Here is a 20,487-nt window from a genome sequence, read left to right on the forward strand (position 1 = left end):
ATTGGTACCCATAAGACTGCATTATTATTTGAATACATCAGCAAATTATACTACCACAGCTTAAGTTGTTACATTTTGTTAAGAGGAAATTTGCATAAAATATATTAGAAAACATTGTACCAACTCATTTTTTATGCTTGTGTTTGATATTTAATGTTGATACATCTCTTTGAGATCTTAATTATTATTAAAGGAAAATATGTGTTAGAAAGGGAAAAAGAGTATGAAGAACTTATACCAAACCACTTATACAGATGTGTCATAATGTAACAGAAGATCACGACAAGCTTATGAATAAGAAAGAGGGGGGAATTCTGAGGACTTAGTAGGTTTCCTTTCTTATTAAACACATATTAGAAACAAAAAGGTAATTGTCTGAAATGGGTGAAATTTTCATTGGATATTATCAAGAAATGGGTTTTCACATCCCATGTTTTACCACCACACATTCCATAAATTGAATAACCCATTTTATCCAGTATCAATATCTGCTGAGAAGTTAGGGAAAGAGCCATAACCAGAGGACAGTAGGAATTTTTTTTCTTCTTTCTGTCTTACAAAAGCACTTACTAAAAATGCAGTTGTAAGTAATCTCCTCTCATTACTTAAGTATTCATTCATTTTACTCTTATATAGTAATTCTATCAGATAGTATTTGTTCACTGCATGTGACATGACATTTTTTGTTTGTATGTTTTCCTTTATAAATCAAAAGAACATGAATGCCTATGAAGTGGAAACAATTTCTAGAGAATACTATCTCACCCACCAACTTTGTGCCATCTACATTTTGAAATGCTGTAATTTTGTGTTCTATAATATGTAAACAACAGAATGTTTTCCACACAGGGAGTTTAGTCAGGCCCCTTAAACAAATGAACAGGTCAAGAATGTCCACTTTCACTTCTCTTAGACAACAGTGTCAATAGGAATAAGACAAAGAGACACCAAAAATAAAATCCTAGAATACAAGTGTAAAAGATTATATTTATACCATTAAGGCCATGTTTGAACAAATCTAAGTCGAAATTTAGTTTGCCCAATAAAAAAATCTATAAGAGAATTTGCCTCAGCATATTATAGTGCCCCTCCCCAGAATTATTTCAGGAAATCCTATATATTTAATTAGATACTGATATTTTTTGTGGGGGAAGGGGAAGAGGAGATGAAGTGATTTTTTAAAGGTGAAGATTTCTAGAAGTTCTATTAAATATATAGAGAAAATACATGGAAACATAAGAAAAAGAGTTAAAAAATGCAACTGAAAGAAACCCAAATCAAAATTTATGAACTATTCAACAAGGGTGTAGTGGGTGAGCAATTTATTGATTCACATAATTGGAAAGCCCATGGGTAGATTAGTTTGTTTCTAACTGCATCCATTTTTTTAAGCAATTTTTCAGGAGTGCCTCTGTGCCCTTTTCTTTCTCTTTCTGTTCTTTTTTCTTCTTCTTGCTGATTGGCTGAATTCTCAGACAGACTTTTTCCAGGTGGAAGCTAGCCTTAAACGTTCCAGGTTTTTATCAAAGTCAGTGTCTGTGATCTGAAAAGAAGAATGTGCCACTTTTTCAAAATTTAGAGCCAAAATCAAGAGAACATTTCAGTCACATGCTTATGAATAAATGAATTGCTTTGGTCAGAGAGAATAACATCCCTATGAGAAATGGACCGTTTCTAGAGAGAGTTAGCCCCAGCGTGCCCCATGGACTGACTGTGGAGCACCTGTTGTCAGTAAAGGAGACTGAGGAGCTATGCTGTATAAAATGTTTAGTCCTCCAGTAGTCAGGGAATTGTAAATTGAAACCATAGTGGTATAACTTTTACACACTCAAACTGGCAGAAATTGCAAAGTCAGATAACACTGAGTGTTTGCAATGATGCAGAGCTACAGGAACTCTCATACTCTCTGGTAGGAATGTAAATTGAGACAGTCAGTTTGGACAGTATCAATTTAATAAGCAATTACTTACTATCTGGTAAATTTGAAGTACATTCTCTACTACCTCACACCTATGTACTCAATTCAGTCCTAGAAAAATCTTGCCCAATTATGGAATGAAACTTGTAGAAAAACATTTACAGCATCATTGTTACTGATTCTGCTATCCTAGAAACAACCTAGAAGATTATTAGTGGGAAATGGATCACTGACTTCTGGTATATCCTTATGACAGAACATAGCAGTGAAGATGAATAAACCAGAGCCACATGTATCAAAATAGATGAATCTCACAAATCTAACACTGTGTGAAAAAAAACCTAGTCACTGAAAAATGCAAGTAATGTAAAGGAAAGAGAGAGAGAGAGAGAGAGAGAGAGAGAGAAATGCAAACTTTTCAAAATTAAAAAAAATGTTTTAAGAACAAATGCATAAGTAGTAAAGTTATAAAATGGGAATGATAAAAACTCATTGAGGATAATGTTAACATTTGGAGCTCCCCTGAGGGGAAACGTTACACTGAGGGTTTCATCTATGTTAGTGCTAATAAATATTTCTTCAACTGAGTGGTAGGCACCATTATTTCTTCAATTTTATATGTATAACTTTTTTCATAATTTTCAAAAATGGAAGATGGAGACTACTAGTACATGATCGTAGGGATGGTATGGATGGGTAAGGGAGTGATAAACAAGGCACAAAAGTACAAATGGTCAGAAGTAGTGGAATTAATTTTAGTTTAAAAACAAACATTTATTAAGGAATTATTGTGTACAAGGCACCAGTCTAGACACGGGATGGTCAAAAGCCTCAAGGGATACAAGGTGAGTGTAACCTCGTAGTTCATGTAGCTGACTTTCTAGAGGAAGAATGGCTAGTCTTTCCATTCCAAAACGAAAGTTAGTTCCTGTGTGTGTGTGTGTGTGTGTGTGTGTGTGTGTGTGTGTGTGTGTTAGAGGTGGGGGGATGGTAAGACTAATCTCTAGCAGGATCCTATGAGGATTGAAAATGCGGAAGGCTCAACAGCCCTTGTTCTGAGACAGGCCTCCCTCTTTACCTCAATCTGGTACTTCTTTCAATGAGTCAGTCAGTACACGTCACCTATAAGTTTTCAATGGCACACATGGTGTAAAATAAAATAAAGTACAGTACTTCTTTATGTTTATATTTCATGAAAGCAGTTTCTTTTGTTTCAAACTTGGTTTTACTTTTTTGGTCCATGATAATTCTAAATCAGGAATTTCAGAACACTGGTTAGTTGACTATATTGAATCTTGTTTTTCTCATGGGAATTTCTAATCTTTTAAATATACTGACGGACATAAAGTCATAAAGAAAAAAAAAACACATCAAGATATGCTTGAGGAAAACACACTAGACATAATCAGACATATTTATTTTGATCTTTGCCTTGCTTTCTTTAAATAAGTACTAAATTGTACCAAAAGGCCCCGTGGTAATATATTGTTTTAGCCCCTTTGGAGATTTTTATTGAAGGAAAATTTCCAATTCATCTGTTTGACTGAGTTAATGTAGAAAATGCAAAGACGGTAGATAAATTATTGGAGTCTCTCTACTTGTCAGTAAAACATGCTTTCGGCTACTGAATATGACTGTAAGAATATGAATGTTCCAAAAAAGGAAAACTATCTGAGGGGAACAAGAAATTAGTTTTGTTGTTGTTTCGGTTTGTTTGCTTTTGAAGAATATATACAAAATTTTAAATGAACAAGAGAAAATATTTGGATGTGTATTGAACCCTTCAGTCCTTTATGGAACCTATTATTTTGCTTACGTTTTTTGTTTGTTTGTTTGTTTTGTTTTGTTTTTTTCTGCCAATTCTCATTTGTTTTATCCCTGACTGTTCTCGGTTTGATTTTGAAGTTGCTGATATAAATTTGTCAGAGATATTCCTAAGGAAGCATTTAGTCTTGATACTTTAATTAGCGCATTTGTGTTTAAGATGACCAGTGAAATACAGAATTGCTTGGATTACCCCTTCTCCCATGATCTATCTGCTAAGGAATCAGAGCTCCTTACCCAGAGTTATTCAGGCATATTGCTTTCAGGCAACTGTGGAAGCCTCATTGGTTGAGATACAGTTGAACTGGACATCATGACCCCTCTGAACAACTGGATACTGAGTTGACCTAGAAAAGAAAATGTGATGCTAGGAACATGAAAAACAGAATACGGCAATACAAACCATGTTAGGATATAGTAAATTCAGTTTCTCATAGCCTAATATATATAACTTTAAACATCAGTATACACAACAAGGCAATATATGCCCAATTACATATATTTACTGATTTCCATTTCAGAAAAAAAAAAGCAGTATACAGAAGTACAATATATTCAAATTCTGTAATTTGAATTCTTCTGTAATTATACTAATATGTTTAACATAGACTGCATATACATATGTATATATATGTATTTAATTGGATGATTCTGCATGCAATTATTTATGACCTAGATGTAGGGCTTCTATTCTGAGTGCATAAATATTTTCTTATTTGCTTTGCTTATTTAAATATAACAAATTAAGATTTCAACCCCCTTTGCCATATCCACTCTACTTACATCTCTAATAGTTTATAACACCTAGTATAGCATTTTTATGTTAATAAAAGATCTCCCATATAATGACATTAAAAATTATACCAAGAAAAGTTTTGCTAGTGTGTGTATATATTGTTTGTATATATATTGTATGTATTATATGTATTGTATATATATTGTATGTATGTGTGTACGTATTGTATGTGTGTGTGTATATATATATATATATATATATATATATATATATATGATATATATGTATTGTGTATACACACACACAAACACATATATATAGAAACTTAATATGTCTCAATATTGCTGAAGTGAGGGATGTACTGTGTGGATCAATTCATGCAATATTTAAGTATATTTTAAGGAAGTAACATAGTATATGTGTTAAGATTTTATGTGTATATTATCTATAATATCTTTTAGGCAGTTCTAATTTAATGTATGCCTGAGTTCCTTGAGGAAAGATTGAAACAGAGGCCTCAAAACTCAGAAATCACATCTACCAACACAATGGCCTCACCCATAGTTTTTGAACATCACCCAGTTGAGTTACTATGTTCAAAGATTAAAAGCACAATATAAAATGGCTAGACCATAATTAGAAGAACACACACTCAACTGAATACAGGTGACTGAAATAATGTTTGCAAGATCAAATACAATGACGGTAATCAAAGACTACGTAGGTCTTCCATGTTTTTTCCAATATTGTCATTAAATTTCATAAGACCTTTGCTTAAAAAAATTAATAAATAACAGATTTTAAAATAGATTTCACACTGTTTTAAACTTAATAGCTCACAAGTTTAACACCAGTTTTATCTTGCTTAACGTTATCATAGCTGAAGCTTTTCAAATTTTCTATGTGGACCTGAAAACAACATATGTAGTTTCAAAATGTAAGAAAAATATACATCTTGTTTTCAGAGAAATTATCCCACATTTTATTAGGGTTTGGAAATAATTTTTTTCCTTTGGTTAAGTGCTCCTCAGAAGCTATGATGATGGGAAGGTGTAAGTTACCAAAACATGTGGGCTAGGATTGGGAGTATCGCTAAGGTGAGAATAAGGACTAAGGAAAGGGAAAGAAAGCTAAAGTCTAGAATTCAATCAACCATCTAACATTATTCTACTAAGTGCCCAGTAGAAACAAGGCACAATTTTAAATTTGGAACACATTTTGGATTACAGAGAGGATTTCATTTTTTGAATTACAGAGAGACATACATTTAAAAAAGAATGGCACTACATTTTCTTCATTCAGGCTGCTATCACAAAGTACCATAGGTTGGATGGCTTAAATAACAGAAATATACTTCTCATAGTTTTGGAGACTGGGAAGTCCAACATCAGGCTGCCAAAGATCCAGTGTCTGGTGAGAGGCTGCTTCCTGGCTTACAGACAGCCAGCATGTCGTGGATTTCCTCACTTGGGAGAAGCAGAGAGACAGAAAGAAGCAAGCTGACTTGTGTCCTTTAATAAGGGCACTAATCCCATTCATGATGGCTTCACCCTCATGACCTAATTACTTCCCAAAGGCCTTACTTGTTAATACCATCACATTGCGGGATAGGATTTCAACATATGAATTTTGGGCAGACACAAGCACTAGTCTATAGCATATGCAAAAATAAATGAACAGAAGTATGCACAAAGTGTTATATGCACACGTCCCTGAATGGACTGGATTGTATCTTCAAGAGTTTCTGATGTAGATAGCAGAGTAGGGGTGCTCCAAATATGAACAGGAGGGGAAGATATTGATCCATATATGTGAAAAGAAATAATTTGATGTTATAATAATAACAAATTCTAACCAGTTTGATCTTCTTATTGATGCCTTCTAAACACTCAAGTTAATTTTGTCTTTCAAATATGGGAAATGACTTTGTAATTTGTGAATGGGTTGATATGTAGAATTTTCCAATATATTGGAAATAGATTTCCAATTTTATGATGTAATTACATTTATTTAATACTATATTTTAATATATCAAGAAAATTATTTATTAGAATATACATCAGGATGCACTAAAAACAATAAATGCATATATTATATGTATAATATATGTATATATCTGCAAGATTGTAAAATGGATTCACATTCAGTATAGTAAAGGGTGAACAAAATCCAATATTAGATTCTATGAAATGTAGAGTAACTAAAGATTCACAACTGAATAATGCTTTTCAAATACCTTGTGATGTAGCAAGTATGGGCACTATTTTCTGCTTGCAAAGAGAAAACATGAGTCATTCAGTCTGTGAGTGTTTTTTGAGCAGGGGCCAGGTATAATGTCAAGTGTTCAGGCTGTGACCTAGAATAAAGCTAGCATCGTCTCTCATTGTATATATACATCCTTTTTAACTAGCTAAACCCACAAACCTCATTAGGACTATGTCAGGCATTTATATATTAGATGTGTGCCCAACCATCCTAGCCCAGTAATAGTCTACCAAATCAGACATCCTCGTGAAAACTATAATAATTCAAAATATAAATCCAGGTGTAAAATATACTGCAGATAAAAATGAACTAAATAATATATGTGTTGCTTTTATCTTTCTTTAAAGAAATACATGTTGATGATTTTCTGCTTACCAGTTTCTTGTTTAAACCTTTCCTGGGTCCATAGGAGCAGATGCTGTCGAAGCTCAGTGTAAAAGATTTGAAGTGAGAGCGAATGAAGATGGCAGGGTGCTGTTTTCTGCAGACGAAGATGAGATCACCATTGGAGCTGAAAAGCTGAAAGTTACAGGTACTGTAGACTGAGTTCTTGGAATATTGTTTACTTCTTGAAAGAATATGCAGCTGAACAGGAAGCTACTTTATAAAATGTGTGATCCACATGTCTACCATTGAGTCTCATATAACATCATGATATCACAGCATTTGATTTTGCAATAGTCTTCCAACAGAAGGCACCGGTTGTGTATTCAGAAGAAAATGTAAATATTAGTTTAATGATATAAAAGTAGAGCTGTACATCTCAGGTGGGGAATAAGTAGAAAAGGGGGTATGAATAGTGTAAGATAAGTTGGAGGTCAGACAGTGCGTAAAGCCAACTCAAAGTGATAGAATTTAGAAGTATTATTTAAAAGTAAAAGATATACAAAACAAAACTGAAAATGTAAATATCAACTTTAAAATGAAATAGGGAGAAAGATTATATAATAACTAAACTAAATTCTTGTTCTTTAGGGCTCATTATTATCCTCAAAAGTATATAAATCAAGAAATAGTGCTAATCACATATTATTAAAAATTGTAAAAGTCATTTCTTGTAAGGCCTATAAAGTCAATCACCAACTGAAATTGAAAATAAAAAAAAATAAAAAAAACAGAAAGTTAAAAACAGAATTGGGAATGGGGAATAATTTTATGAAGGTTATTTTAACACAATTGCTTTTGGATTACTTGATTCACAATAATAATACATATTTTGATAAAACTATTTTAAAAACAACCAGAGGCCTATGTTATTGAATTTTGTCTGTTAAAGTATATTTGACTTGGTGTTTCCCAAACCTGAGTTTGGGAACAGCTCATGGGATAGCTATCACATCTATTTAGGTCCAACTAAATCCTCTGGGCCATGTGTACGCTGTTAGCATGGTAATTGATCTCTGCTCTCCGTGGCTTTTGGGTTGAATTCTGCCTCTACCATTCATTATTTTAAATAAACTCTCTATGCCTCCAATTTTCCTTCACCTAAATGATTGAAATTATAATAACTTCAGTGCCCAAATTAAACTAGTGTGTGCATGTGTTTGTTTAGAATGTTTTCTACACATAATAAAAACATGGTAAAGGTTAGCTCTTTATTCTTATTAATAAAGAAAATTAATATTGTCAATGTCCCAGACATGAGTGCCTCAGTGGATTGGAAGACCGATGTACAAATAGCAATGAAATTCAACAAGGATTGTTGAGTTGGGCTCCTCATTGGGCATCTTTAGGGTGGGTCAGAACCCACTAACAGCTTCCCTACTGATCCTCATGGCCTCCTGTCTGCTGTGAGAGTGTTCTGCTGAGTAGCCAGAGCTTGTAACATCAAGGCAGTGTTTGGGGTGCTCCCCATGGGTGCCCATCTGCCTCTTTTCCCTTTTTTCTTAAAACTCCTTGGAAAGGTCAGGAAAGGAGGCATACATGTGCGGCAAAAAAATGACTACATGGACCTTCCTAAGTCCTGACATGGAGGAAGGGGACAAAAATAAATAAATAAATAAATAAATAAATAAATAAATAAATAAATAAATAAATAGAAAAAAGCGTGAGGATGATGGTTGGCATGGAGCGCAGACAAATCAGAAAGAACATTGACTTTAGGGACCCTTGGTGCTAATGTTGAGTTTCAGGTTAGTGGGAAATTGGGGGACCCAGGTAGAAGTGTACTCAGGAGGATTTGGAAGACGTCATTTCAATACTTACCAATATTTGAACCTTGGAGTGCCTACTAGTTATCAACTTTGATACCAACATAATCCTGAGATAGCATTTAGGATATTACACATTTACCCTCAAATTATTTATCAATAGTCATGTATTCCCATTGTGTACTTTGCATTTGTACGTGAAGGAAAGTTCTAGAGCTCTTCACAGCTTTTAAGATTCATGGAATTTTTAATTTTCTCTGATATTTATATCACCTTGACTTGTCACATAACAGTTGCAGTAAAGCACTGTGTTCACAACGTTTGACACCTAGGTTTTTGTTTGTTTTCTTATTTGAGGTAGATGGATACTCCACTTTATTTTCCTCTTTTTCTTGGTATCCTGGCTACTATCCATGGACTGTTAATTGAGTTTTTAAGCCAGGGGAGAAAGTTCTCCCTGAAAAATCTGTTTTTCTTCTTTTCAATTAACTGCCTTCTAGCCATCATCTCTGCTAACTTACTCATTTTTTTTTTTTTTTTTTTTTTTTTTTTTTTTTTTTTTGGTCACTCTTTCCCCCTCTGTGTTTGTATGAGTGTATGTGTGTCTGACATATGCATGGTATGTATGTATGTATACATGGATAAATACATGTCTCACTCTGGCTCTTTTTTCCATTTTTTCCTCTATCTCAACATATATACGTAGCTTTGAGTTTACTCTTCATATACTCTTGATTGATCTATATTTTCCAATTATATCAGAAAATGAATCAGTTGTGCCATAGATTTATGTATCACACGCTTCCAGAAGATCCTAGATAATAAATAATATAATTTTGAGGTCATAATTGCAGAATTCTGGTATATTTTTTGAAGCATAATACCTCAGATAAAAGAATGAGGGTGCCTGTAACAAATAACCCTGGCTTTAACCTGATGTAGATACACAGTGGCTCCATCTTGTTAATAAAATACATGCTAAATTAGGGAGTATTTTAGCTGATTAAAATCCCTCTGCCCCATGCATCCAGTCACATTTTTGCTTCCCATATACACAGAACCAGAGGCAAAGATACATACATATGCACACACTCTCAAATTCCTGCTAGGTCCTTACCGCTTTACCAGAACATTGCATATTAACTTTATAGTTGCTTTACTCCTTCCTGTGATACTTCCAAAATAAAGAAATACAAAAATATCAAAGGCAAATGTAACTTAGAATTACACATGCTTGGAGGAGAAAATTGTGCATAGTGTAGCATGCAATTTAGGAGAACAGGGACTGATTCGTAACCCCACATATACCTTAAAGCTTTGCTTGAATTATTTGACAGATAACACTACAAAGGACCACTGACTCCAGGGTGCTTCATATAAATTAGTTAATGGTGCTGACAAGACTTCAAAGTTGTATGTGACAAGAGATTTGTGTGAAGTTTTTTTTCTAGAATTTTTAAATTTGTGACACAAAAATTTTCTATTTAAGCAATCTTCATAGGAATTAAAATGGATTCTTTCTGATTTTGTACTTTATAAACAATGCATTTTGTACATGGGCTTCTCTTTCACGGTGACAGAAGTGGATGGATTTATTTAGACAGTAACGTGTCTATACACCTCAGGCAAAATCATTTATGACTAAAATTATTCATTGATCGAGTATTGCTCAGGATATATACATTTATCTTACCTAGAAAATAGCAGGAATTTACCTGATACATTTAAATGCTCCCAGGGTTCAGGAGGATAGAAATAAAATTCAAATGGTTCCCTGAACACCAACACCCCTTATTGTCCCATCACCATGATGAGCAATCATATGTTTAAAATTTGTAACTTTTTATTCTTGATATTACCTGAATGCTCAGTAATATTTTACTTAAATTTTAATTTGAATATACTTATTTGACATTATCATACCCTCTCTGTATCACTGAATATATGGGAGTTTTACACCTTAGCTTACATATGAATATTTGAAAACTTTATTTTCATTTTGTATTCTCTAATATCGGTCAATGATATCACTTAATGCAATTATCTTTAGAGACTGAGTAAACAAATAAATATAGAAATCCTTGTACTCAGAAGACTCTTAAATTTGGTACTTTCAGGCTGAATCAATCAACTACAATTTGTACTTTCATTTGTATTCCAAATAGTGTATCAACTTAAAAACCAAAGTGCGTGTGTAAGTCATTTGACTTTATAAAGTGCAAAACTTTACACGTACAGAATATGTTCATGTTAAATCAAAAGCTATTAGATAGACTTAGACCTCTCTTTTTGCCTGTGAGAGAAAATAGCTAAATAAATGAGGAGAAAAGATTTTTTTTTTTCCAGGCAGTAGAAATTAAAACTGGCAATCTGAAAGAATAATGAATCGCAACCATGCCTCCAACCTGTGCCCTAGTGTTTGCTTGAAAACCAAGAGTATCACTTCTTTGTCTGGGTGATTGGATAGATAGACAAGTTCCAATGCTTGTTTGACAAAAGAAGAAAGGATTTTCTGAAGAGCTGTCTTTTAAATTAAACACCATGTTTCTGGGTTGAAATCAATATTTTCTGGTTTGCTTTTATTAGTGTTCTACATCCTTGTTCTTTTCTGTTAAATTGGCACACTGTGAAGGGGTCAGCTTTGGAATCAAGTTTTCTATTATGTAGGACCATTGTTCCTCCCTCCTGTCCAAATCCCAGGAACGCGGTAACACTCAGCCCACAGGATGGTGCTCCTTAGTCTGAATAGCACTTAAAGATGTGTGATCAGATCAGACTCTGATGAAAGTGTTGTGCAATCACTTAATTTTCTCTGGGTGGCATTTCAAGTCTACAGACTTATGTTAAAGCACTCAACTTGCTCAAATAGTTTTCTAGCTGTTTTCTTAAACTTACTGAGGATAAAGATCTTAGAGACACTAAAAAGTAGTACCACTCTGTGTTCTCTCACAATGTCCAGGTAAAAACTGATTGCAGGTTTTGTAGGGTATAAATAATGAACTGAGCCTTACTGACAGTCCTTATTTTTCCAAATTCTCATTTAAATGTTCCCTGCTTTTGTTAAAGGAAAACTTGAAAATACAATTGTATAAAATAAGTGAGAAAAAGTCTTAAAAGAGGAGAGCCCCTTTAAAAACAAACAAAAATAAATTGGCCATGTTGAATCAATCAGCATCTCTGTGAAGTATTTTTAAAATTTTTCATTAATGTTTTTTTTTTTTTTTTCATATAGCTGTGGGCCTTAGATCCACAAAATATCTCAAAGACAGCATTTACCTTGCCATTATGTGAATGAATAGTCTGATTTCTTGTATATCCTCATGAAGTTTAAAAAGTACATTACTTATATAATATGGTCTACGAGAATTGCTTGCAGTTACTTCGTTTTCTTGCCGGCTGTCAGCCAGGAGCTGATATTTGTTCCTAGAGGTTTCCCATTTTCCTTGTCCTGTCTTTCCAAGTGTCCTGCCTCCAGGAAACTGGGTTGCGTACCTCTCTATCATGCTTCAAATTTCTCCAATTTCCCTTTTTGTTGCATCTTTTATTTCCTTTTCTGCCAACAGTTGGAAAAAAGTTATCTGCTTTTAATAGCTCGTATGATGATATTGACTTATTACATTACCCAGCTACCTGGATAATTCAGGATAATCTTCCTATTTTAAGGTTAATTAACTAGTAACCCTAATTACATCTGAAAAATCCATTTGTCATGCAACAAATTCAAAGTATCTAAGATTTAGGGAGTGAACATCTTCGGTAGGGGTATCATTAATCTGCATGCCATACTTTGCAAATTATTGAATCTTTCTAATCCTATGTTGTCGGTTTTTTTCTTATTTAAAGGAGCATTAGAGGAAATTTTGAGGGATTTTGGTGAAGATAAAAGATATATACAAAAATACTTAGGAACAATTCTGGCACAAATTTGGTATTTGATAAGAACACCATATAGTAATTTTTAAATACCATTACTCTCCTCTATATGTGTTTGTTTTTTTTTTTAAGATCAATACTTGTGAACGGAAAAAACAACAACACGTTGCACAATGGATGAAGGAAGGAAACAAAATAAGAGAGTTGAAAATATATGAAGTAGAAATTGTATATTCAGTATTACAAATGGAAATTCGTACATTTTACTAGATATTTAGAGATACAGAAGAATTCCTGAGAAAATGTAAAAAATTAAAAAATAGAAAATGGATACGTTATACTAGTAATATTCCCAAAAAACAGTAGCTCAAAAAATATAAATTTTGTTTTTCTGTCACAGAGCAGTGCAGACATAGGCAGACTCTGTGAGGTATCCAGTGATACAGGTTTCTTAAAACCTGCAAATCTGCAACCCTTTAGGGCAGGTTGTTGCCATTCTCTCTGAACTTGAGGTTGTCATATATTATTATCTCTGCATTTCATCATGGGAGAAGGGAGAAAAAGAGGAAGCAGAGGGAAAAGACTTTTCATATATCACAGCTCATCACTTATATATAATACTGGCCAAAATTTATTCATGTGCTTATGTGTAACTGTAAGGGTAGCAGAGAAATGCTGGCTCTAACTGGTGGCTATGATCTTTGTTAAAACTTGAGGTAGGGACTTCTGCTAATAAAAGAAGAGTGAATTAAGAGAGAAACTAAACCAATTTTGCCACAGGAAGTGATTTAATAATATAGAATCCCAATAAGTAACATCAAAGGGAGTGAAAGAAAATATGCATAGTTTTAATATATTGCAAATTAGACGATATCAGCCTTTCAACATGGCCCTTAAATTTGCATTCTTCTTCAAACTACAGCAATCTCCCTTAATTTACCTATTGCAGAAGACTGCTACACATTTATTTCTGACATGCCTATTTTCTGAAAGCTGTTGCTATCATGTCATTCAAGAAATGAAGACAATATCTTCACTACCTACTGTCATCTTCATCCAACCTCATTTCCAGTATCCAGATTCTCAAAAAGTTTAATATGGCATTTTTCTTATTTCTTTTCAACATACACACTCTAGTTTGCTCAGTCAACTCACCCAATTTCCCATCCCTTTGTAATGTTGAATGCTTGAAGTCAAGAACTGAGTTCTAGGGAGTTAAAGTGGGAAAAACGCCCTTAGGCAATTCAGAATGTCTAGAGCTGAATGAAAGTAGTCAAGTCAAAATCAATAGAGGAATTTTGACATTGAAATACCAAGGAAAAGGCAAACAAACATCAAGTCCAGAAGATTAATGACTGAGGTGAATTTGGAGATTGAGACAATATTTCAGAGCTCTATGGAGAAAAAGTCTGTGTGAAACAAAGTCAAAAAAAAATAATTGTATTGTATTGTATTGTATTGTATTGTATTGTATTAAGGGTAGATAACAACATTGAGGATTTGAATCTCCATTTATGGGTCAAAGGCCTATAATTATACATTCAGAAGGACAACCCAACAGGCTGAGGGCAGATGAATAGATACTTCTTTCTTTCTTTCCTTCCTCCCACCCTCCTTTCCTTCCTTCCTTCTTTTCTTCTTTCTTTCCTTCCTTCCCTCCTTCCTCCCTTTCTTCCTGGAAGGCAGGCAGCCTAGAGCAAAAACAGATCAGGGGAAGCAGGAGCCAGCTTGTGGAAGGTGAAAAGATAGGCCTGTGGCATCTGAGCTTGGGAAGGAGGCATGTCACAGGCAAGGGCTCAACTGAGGAAGGCATCAGAGAGGGGTGGATGTCTATCAGGTTGGTAAAATGAGTTACATGAGGAGGATTAAGCAAATACAGAAAGATTCCATGCGACATTTACCCAGTTTCCCACAATGGTACCATCTTGCAAACTATAGTATAATATCTGTCATAACCAGGATGCTGACATTGACATAGTCAAGGTACACAATAGTTCCATCAACCACACGGCTCTCTTGTTCCCTTTTGAAATCACATTCACATTCACTTTAACCCCTGGCATGTTAAAAATGTCGTATATATACATATATATATATATATATATATATATATATATATATATATATATATATATATGTATATATATGTATATATACCCCATACACACACACACACACACACACACACACACACACACATATACATATACATATATATATAAAACAATTCAGTAGTGACCTTCTGGGATTATTTTTTAACTCAGCATAATTCCCTGGAGATTCTTTTTATGTTTTATATATTATCAATTTTACATTTCCCTGATATCTAGTGATGTTGAACATCATCTTTTCATGTGTTTATTTTTCATCCATCTATCCACTTCACTAAAATGTCTATACATAATCTCATTTTATACATATTGCTCATTTTCTAATTGGATTGTTTACAAGTTTTACTGTTGTTTTGAGACTTCTTTATATATCCCTGATACTGGTTCTATGTTGGCTATATGGTTTGCAAATATTTCCTCCATCTCTGTAGGTTGTCTTTTTGTCCTCCTAACTGGGTCTTTAATGGAACAAATTTTTAAATTTTGATGAGGTACCATCAGTTTTTCAATATTCATTTTTTGTTTTGTTTTATGCATCGTGCTGTTGATAACAAATCTAAGAATACTTGGCAAAACCGCATATGACAAAGTTTTTGTCTCTTTTTTTTTAGTTTTACATTTAAATCTATAATAATTTTGAATTATTTTATCAAAAAGATGTGAATTTTAGGTCAGTGTGTGTGTGTGTGTGTGTTGTGAATATTTAATTGCCCAAAGCATTGCCTTCCTTTATTGAATTCCTGTTGCACTTTGTCAAAAATCACTTAGGTATATTTGTTTCTATTTATAAATTATCTATTAGCTTACACTGATTGGGATGATTATTAGTATTTTGATTACTATAGCTATAAAGTAGGCCTTAATATTAGGTAAAGTATGTCCTCCAGTCTTATTCTTCATTTTCAAGATTTTTTTTATTTGTTTGTTTTGTTTTGTTTTAGTTTGTTTTCTTCTAAAGCCTTTGCCTTTACATATAAATTTCAGAACATGTATTTCTATGTCTAAAAAAAAGCTTGCTTAGATTTTGATAAGAATTGCATTAAACCGACGTATAAATTTTAGAGAATTGACATCTTTACTATATAGAGTCTTCCAGTAATAAAAATGTTATGTCTCTCCATTTATTTAGGGTTCAGTGATGTCTTTTCATGAAAATTTTGTCAATTTTAACATACATGTTCTGTACATGTTAACTTTTTAATTTTATTTAAAGTAGTTATGATTGATATAGTGTCTTTAATTTTTGGTTCTTTATATTCATTGTTAATATATAACATTTGATTGATTTTTTTTTCATGTATCAATCTTACACCCTTGTATCATATGACTTTACTGAGCTCAGTAGTTGTAGAAAACTTTGCAGATTTGGGAAACTGTCTGTATAGATAATTATGTCATACACAAATAGAAATAAATTATTTCTCCCTTTTTAATTTTTATTCATTTTATTTCTTTTTCTTGTCTTATTATATAGTGGCTATAAATTCCAGTACTATTTGAATAAGAACAGTGCAGTGAAGAAAAGAGCTGTTTCTCAAACAAATATTTTGGTAAAAAAAATAAGATGCTCAGATTCTATAAGGTTCTGGCCAGTCTCTTCCAAGATTAAAGATTATATATGTTGTTTTCTCTTAAATAATATTTAACATTACTTATATGTGTTTTCTGATTGGATAGGCATATTGAAAACTCTCAAAAGTTATGAACATTCCACAGAACATAAGAAATCTATAATTATATATATTGCTCTTTAATTAAATAAAAATTCAGACAAGAAAAAGTATGAATTATTATTTCAAAGTAATATAAATAGTTGTACCTTCTAAAGGTCATGATGAAAAGTGGCATTATTTAAATAACAAAAGTGTCATTAGCTAAAACCATTTTTAAAATAACAGAAAAAATAGAAGAAACTGTACAAAATGAAGTTCTAAGTCTAACAAATTAATGATATCCCAATACTCTTTCATTATTGTAGATTTGATCCCCAATTTGAAAATTAATGACTATTTAGCAATTATTTTTGAGTAACTGTAATGATAAAAAAAAAAACTAAGAGAAATATTTAACTTTGGTTCATAAAAACTACTATCTGGAGCAGCCGGGTGGCTTAGTTGGTTAGAGTGCAAGCCATTCAATTCCCACATGGGTCAGTGAGCTGCGCCCTCTACCACTAGATTGAAGACAACAAGCTGCCGCTGAGCTGTCAGAGGGGCAGCTGGATGGCTCAGTTGGTTAGAGCGCGAGCTCTTAACAACAAGGTTGCCAGTTCAATTCCCCTATGGGATGGTGGGCGGTGCCCCCTGCAACTAAAGATTGAAAACGGCAAATGGACTTGGAGCTGAGCTGTGCCCTCCACAACCAGATTGAAGGACGACTTGGAGCTGATGGGCCCTGGAGAAACACACTGTTCCCCAATATTCCCCAATAAAAATTAAACACACACACACACACACACACACACACACACACACACATACAAAACTAGCTATCAGATTTATTCAACAAAGTTCTGGAGGATGATAACCTGTCACTGAATATAAACATGTCAATTACATACCAATTTAGTTGTTTTGAAGGGTCAGATGGGGAAGGAGAAGTAGGGTTTGGAGAGGAACAGGATGGGCAGTAATTACTGGAGGGATTCAAGGTGTAGTGACTAAAAACATTGCGTCTGGCATTACAACTCTGTTTTTTCCTGGAAGAGTAATCATGGGCAATTTAATTAATAGGTTTCAAAGTCACCAGTTCTTCATCTATAAATCAAGGATTATAAGGGTAATAAATAATAACACATTGTTGGATTTTCATTGAATTAATATGAGCTGATCCATGTTAAGCATGATATCTGACACTTAGTAAGTGGTCAATAAATGTAAGAAATTTTTATTGTTATAACAGACATAAAGGTATTACTTTAGTATTATGTATTAATGAAATGACACTCTTCTTTTTGTAGCACTTACTGTAAAGAACTTCTAAATTTAATTATTTTTAATTTATCACTCATACACACATAACTATGCAAGATAATGTTGAACATTTAAGTGATACTGAATAACACTAAATCCAATGTAATAAAAGCAATTTGGTAGGTCTTTCAGGAGTATTTAAGTGAAAAATGATGTGAGATTACAAAAAGGAAAAGTAAAACTAAAAAGAAATATAGAAACTATATTATACATTAAATTTTAGAAGGAAAATATAAAGCATCATCATCAAAATAATGGAATTAATACCATATTGGCATAACTTTTGCCATTGACAAACTACAGTTATTTATTAATTTATTTGCCTCTCAGTACTTAAGAAGATGTGTATTATTATCTTCATTTTGCAAACTGAGTCTCAGGTTGTTATGCAGAAAGTTCCAGCTGTCAGTAGCAGGCCAGGAAGAAGATCTGTAGCTTCTCACTGTGGTCCATTCTTATTTCTATTTTATCTGTGCTGATATATGTATATGTATATAATACATTCAGATCCTGAATCAGAATTTCCATAACAAGAAGTAGAGCTTCTAAGATCTGATTTATTTAGTAGCTAGGTCATTATTTCAAGCAGATTTATTAGGCTAGAAAAAGAGGTGAAAAAGAATGAGAATACTTAAATGCCATTTATATGACTTTCTCAGCTAAATCGTAGAGAGCTCCTCGAGTAACCTCTGTCTTCATGTATCCATGTAAATTGAAAGTTTAGGATATACCAAATAATGTCAAGGGAAAAGATTGAGATAAATGATTGATGTTATAACCACTTTGGAAAAACAATAAAATCTTGGTCTTCAATTTAAAAGGCCTATTGAAATGTGAGAAAGAACAAATTTTAGTTTTAAGTCCACTGCATATTGATTCATCAGTCTGACCTTTGTCTTTAAAAGGAACTTGCTAGAGTATGTCAAAATAAATTTTATTTCTGATTTCACCTGTGGAGTTTTCTTTGAGTGTGCTTTGCATAAGGGAATAAAATGTCCATGTTCTTACAAATGATAAGCAAGGCAATCTTTATTTCACTATAAAAGTGAGGAGGGAAGAAGGGAGAGAGGGAAGAAGAAAGGAAAAAGATACAGATTTGTCTACATTTTCCTGTTACTAACTAGTTGTATTAATTTTCTGTTGCTACTATAATAATTACCACAAACTTAGTGGCTTAAGACAAGGAAAAATTATTAACTACAGTTCTAGAGGTGGGACGTCTGAAAAGGTTTTCATTGGGCTGCAATCAAGGTGTCTGTTAGGCTCTTTTCTGGGAAAATCCATTGTCTTGTCTCTTCCAGATTCTAGAGGCCCTTCGTGTTCCTCAGCTCCTGTCCCCTTCCTTCATCTTCAAAGCCAGCAACAGCAGGCCAAGTCTCTCCTGAGCTGCCATGTCTCTGATTCTCCCTCTTCTGCCTCCCTCTTTCATTTGTAATAATCATTGTGATTATTTTGGACCCTCCTGGATAATCCAGGACAGTTTCCCCATATTAAAGTAATCAATGTAACGATCTAAACTCCATTTGTCATCTAAATTCTCCTTTGTTTTTAAGTTAAAATATTCAGAGATTTCAGGGATTAGGATGTGGATTTTTTTTTTTTTGGGGGGGGGCAGGGAGGAGGAGAGGATTATTCCGCCCCCACACTAACTGATAACTAATTGATCTGTTTAATCAAACAATATTTTTACTTACTAAATTGAGAGTTCCTGGAAGATAGGAACAATGGTTATGGGTTTCCATCTTTATTGAAGTCAGTATTGATAGTGAAAAAAAAAGAACTGTACTAGGAATGAGCATATTTGTACTCAGGCCATAATTAGATTATACTTTTTCTATCCCTGGTTCATCTAAATGCTGTATACTTTCGGACGAGTTATTTGTCCCCTCTGTGCCTTCATTTGCTCAACTTTAAAATGGGTATATATGTGTATACCCATTTTGTGTACACACACACACACACACACACACACACACACGGAGCCAAAAAAATGTATATACATTTTAAGAAGGGAAACTGTATTAAAATTGTAATGCTCAATATATGCCAATAACAAAAGATGAATACAAGTCACGTTTGACTTCTGCAATTGCAAGTGGTGCTCAAAGTGGTTACCATCAGCGTCCAGACACTTCTGATCATGGCGAACTACTGCTTGATCACAGTCAACTAACAATGTTAACCAAAGTGTCCACTTATATACATTTTGTTGGCACCCCCGGTACATACATTTTATATGTATATATGTATAAATATTTATAAATCTGTATATATATACATATATATGTATATACACACACATATACATATATATATATATAATTTCTCACAAAGTTTTATTATGAGAATTATATTATTTTTCAGTTCTTAACACATGACTGAAGGAATTTAAGTGTTCATTCAGTGTCAGCCATGATCATCATTATCTCTGAGAGGAGCAGGAGGAGGAAGAAGAGGAGGACAAGTGTTAACAATTTCATGCTCTGTTAGTTTCTGATTTCTTCCAGAGGTTAATCTTAGGATCGATTATGTGTGGGCGGACACTACACAAATAACTTGAGATTGGTGCAGAGTGTTTTTCTCTTCAAAATGTGACCAACCCCACCCCCCCCCCATAAAAAAAAAAGAAAGCTTTCCA

At 33.4% G+C, this 20,487-nt stretch overlaps 1 protein-coding gene and 1 long non-coding RNA gene across 3 annotated transcripts in view; one reads left to right on the forward strand and one right to left on the reverse strand.

The window, feature by feature from the left end:
- The window catches only part of SGCZ (sarcoglycan zeta), an 804,816-nt gene that overhangs the window by 756,469 nt on the left and 27,860 nt on the right, over positions 1-20,487 (forward strand). For both annotated transcript variants that reach the window (XM_074329720.2, XM_074329721.2), the window contains one exon: positions 7,153-7,275. In XM_074329720.2, coding sequence (XP_074185821.1) covers positions 7,153-7,275 — 123 coding nt within the window. The remainder of the gene's footprint in view (positions 1-7,152; positions 7,276-20,487) is intronic.
- LOC141571044 (uncharacterized) lies at positions 1,258-5,945 on the reverse strand. The gene is made up of 3 exons (XR_012495535.2): positions 5,833-5,945; positions 3,980-4,089; positions 1,258-1,543 (listed from the first exon to the last, which is right to left on the reverse strand). It is a non-coding gene; the product is annotated as an uncharacterized LOC141571044 (long non-coding RNA).

Source organism: Rhinolophus sinicus, chromosome 16 (assembly GCF_057876585.1).
Source record: "Rhinolophus sinicus isolate RSI-liver-muscle chromosome 16, RSI-T2T, whole genome shotgun sequence".
NCBI classification, from domain to species: Eukaryota; Metazoa; Chordata; class Mammalia; order Chiroptera; family Rhinolophidae; genus Rhinolophus; species Rhinolophus sinicus.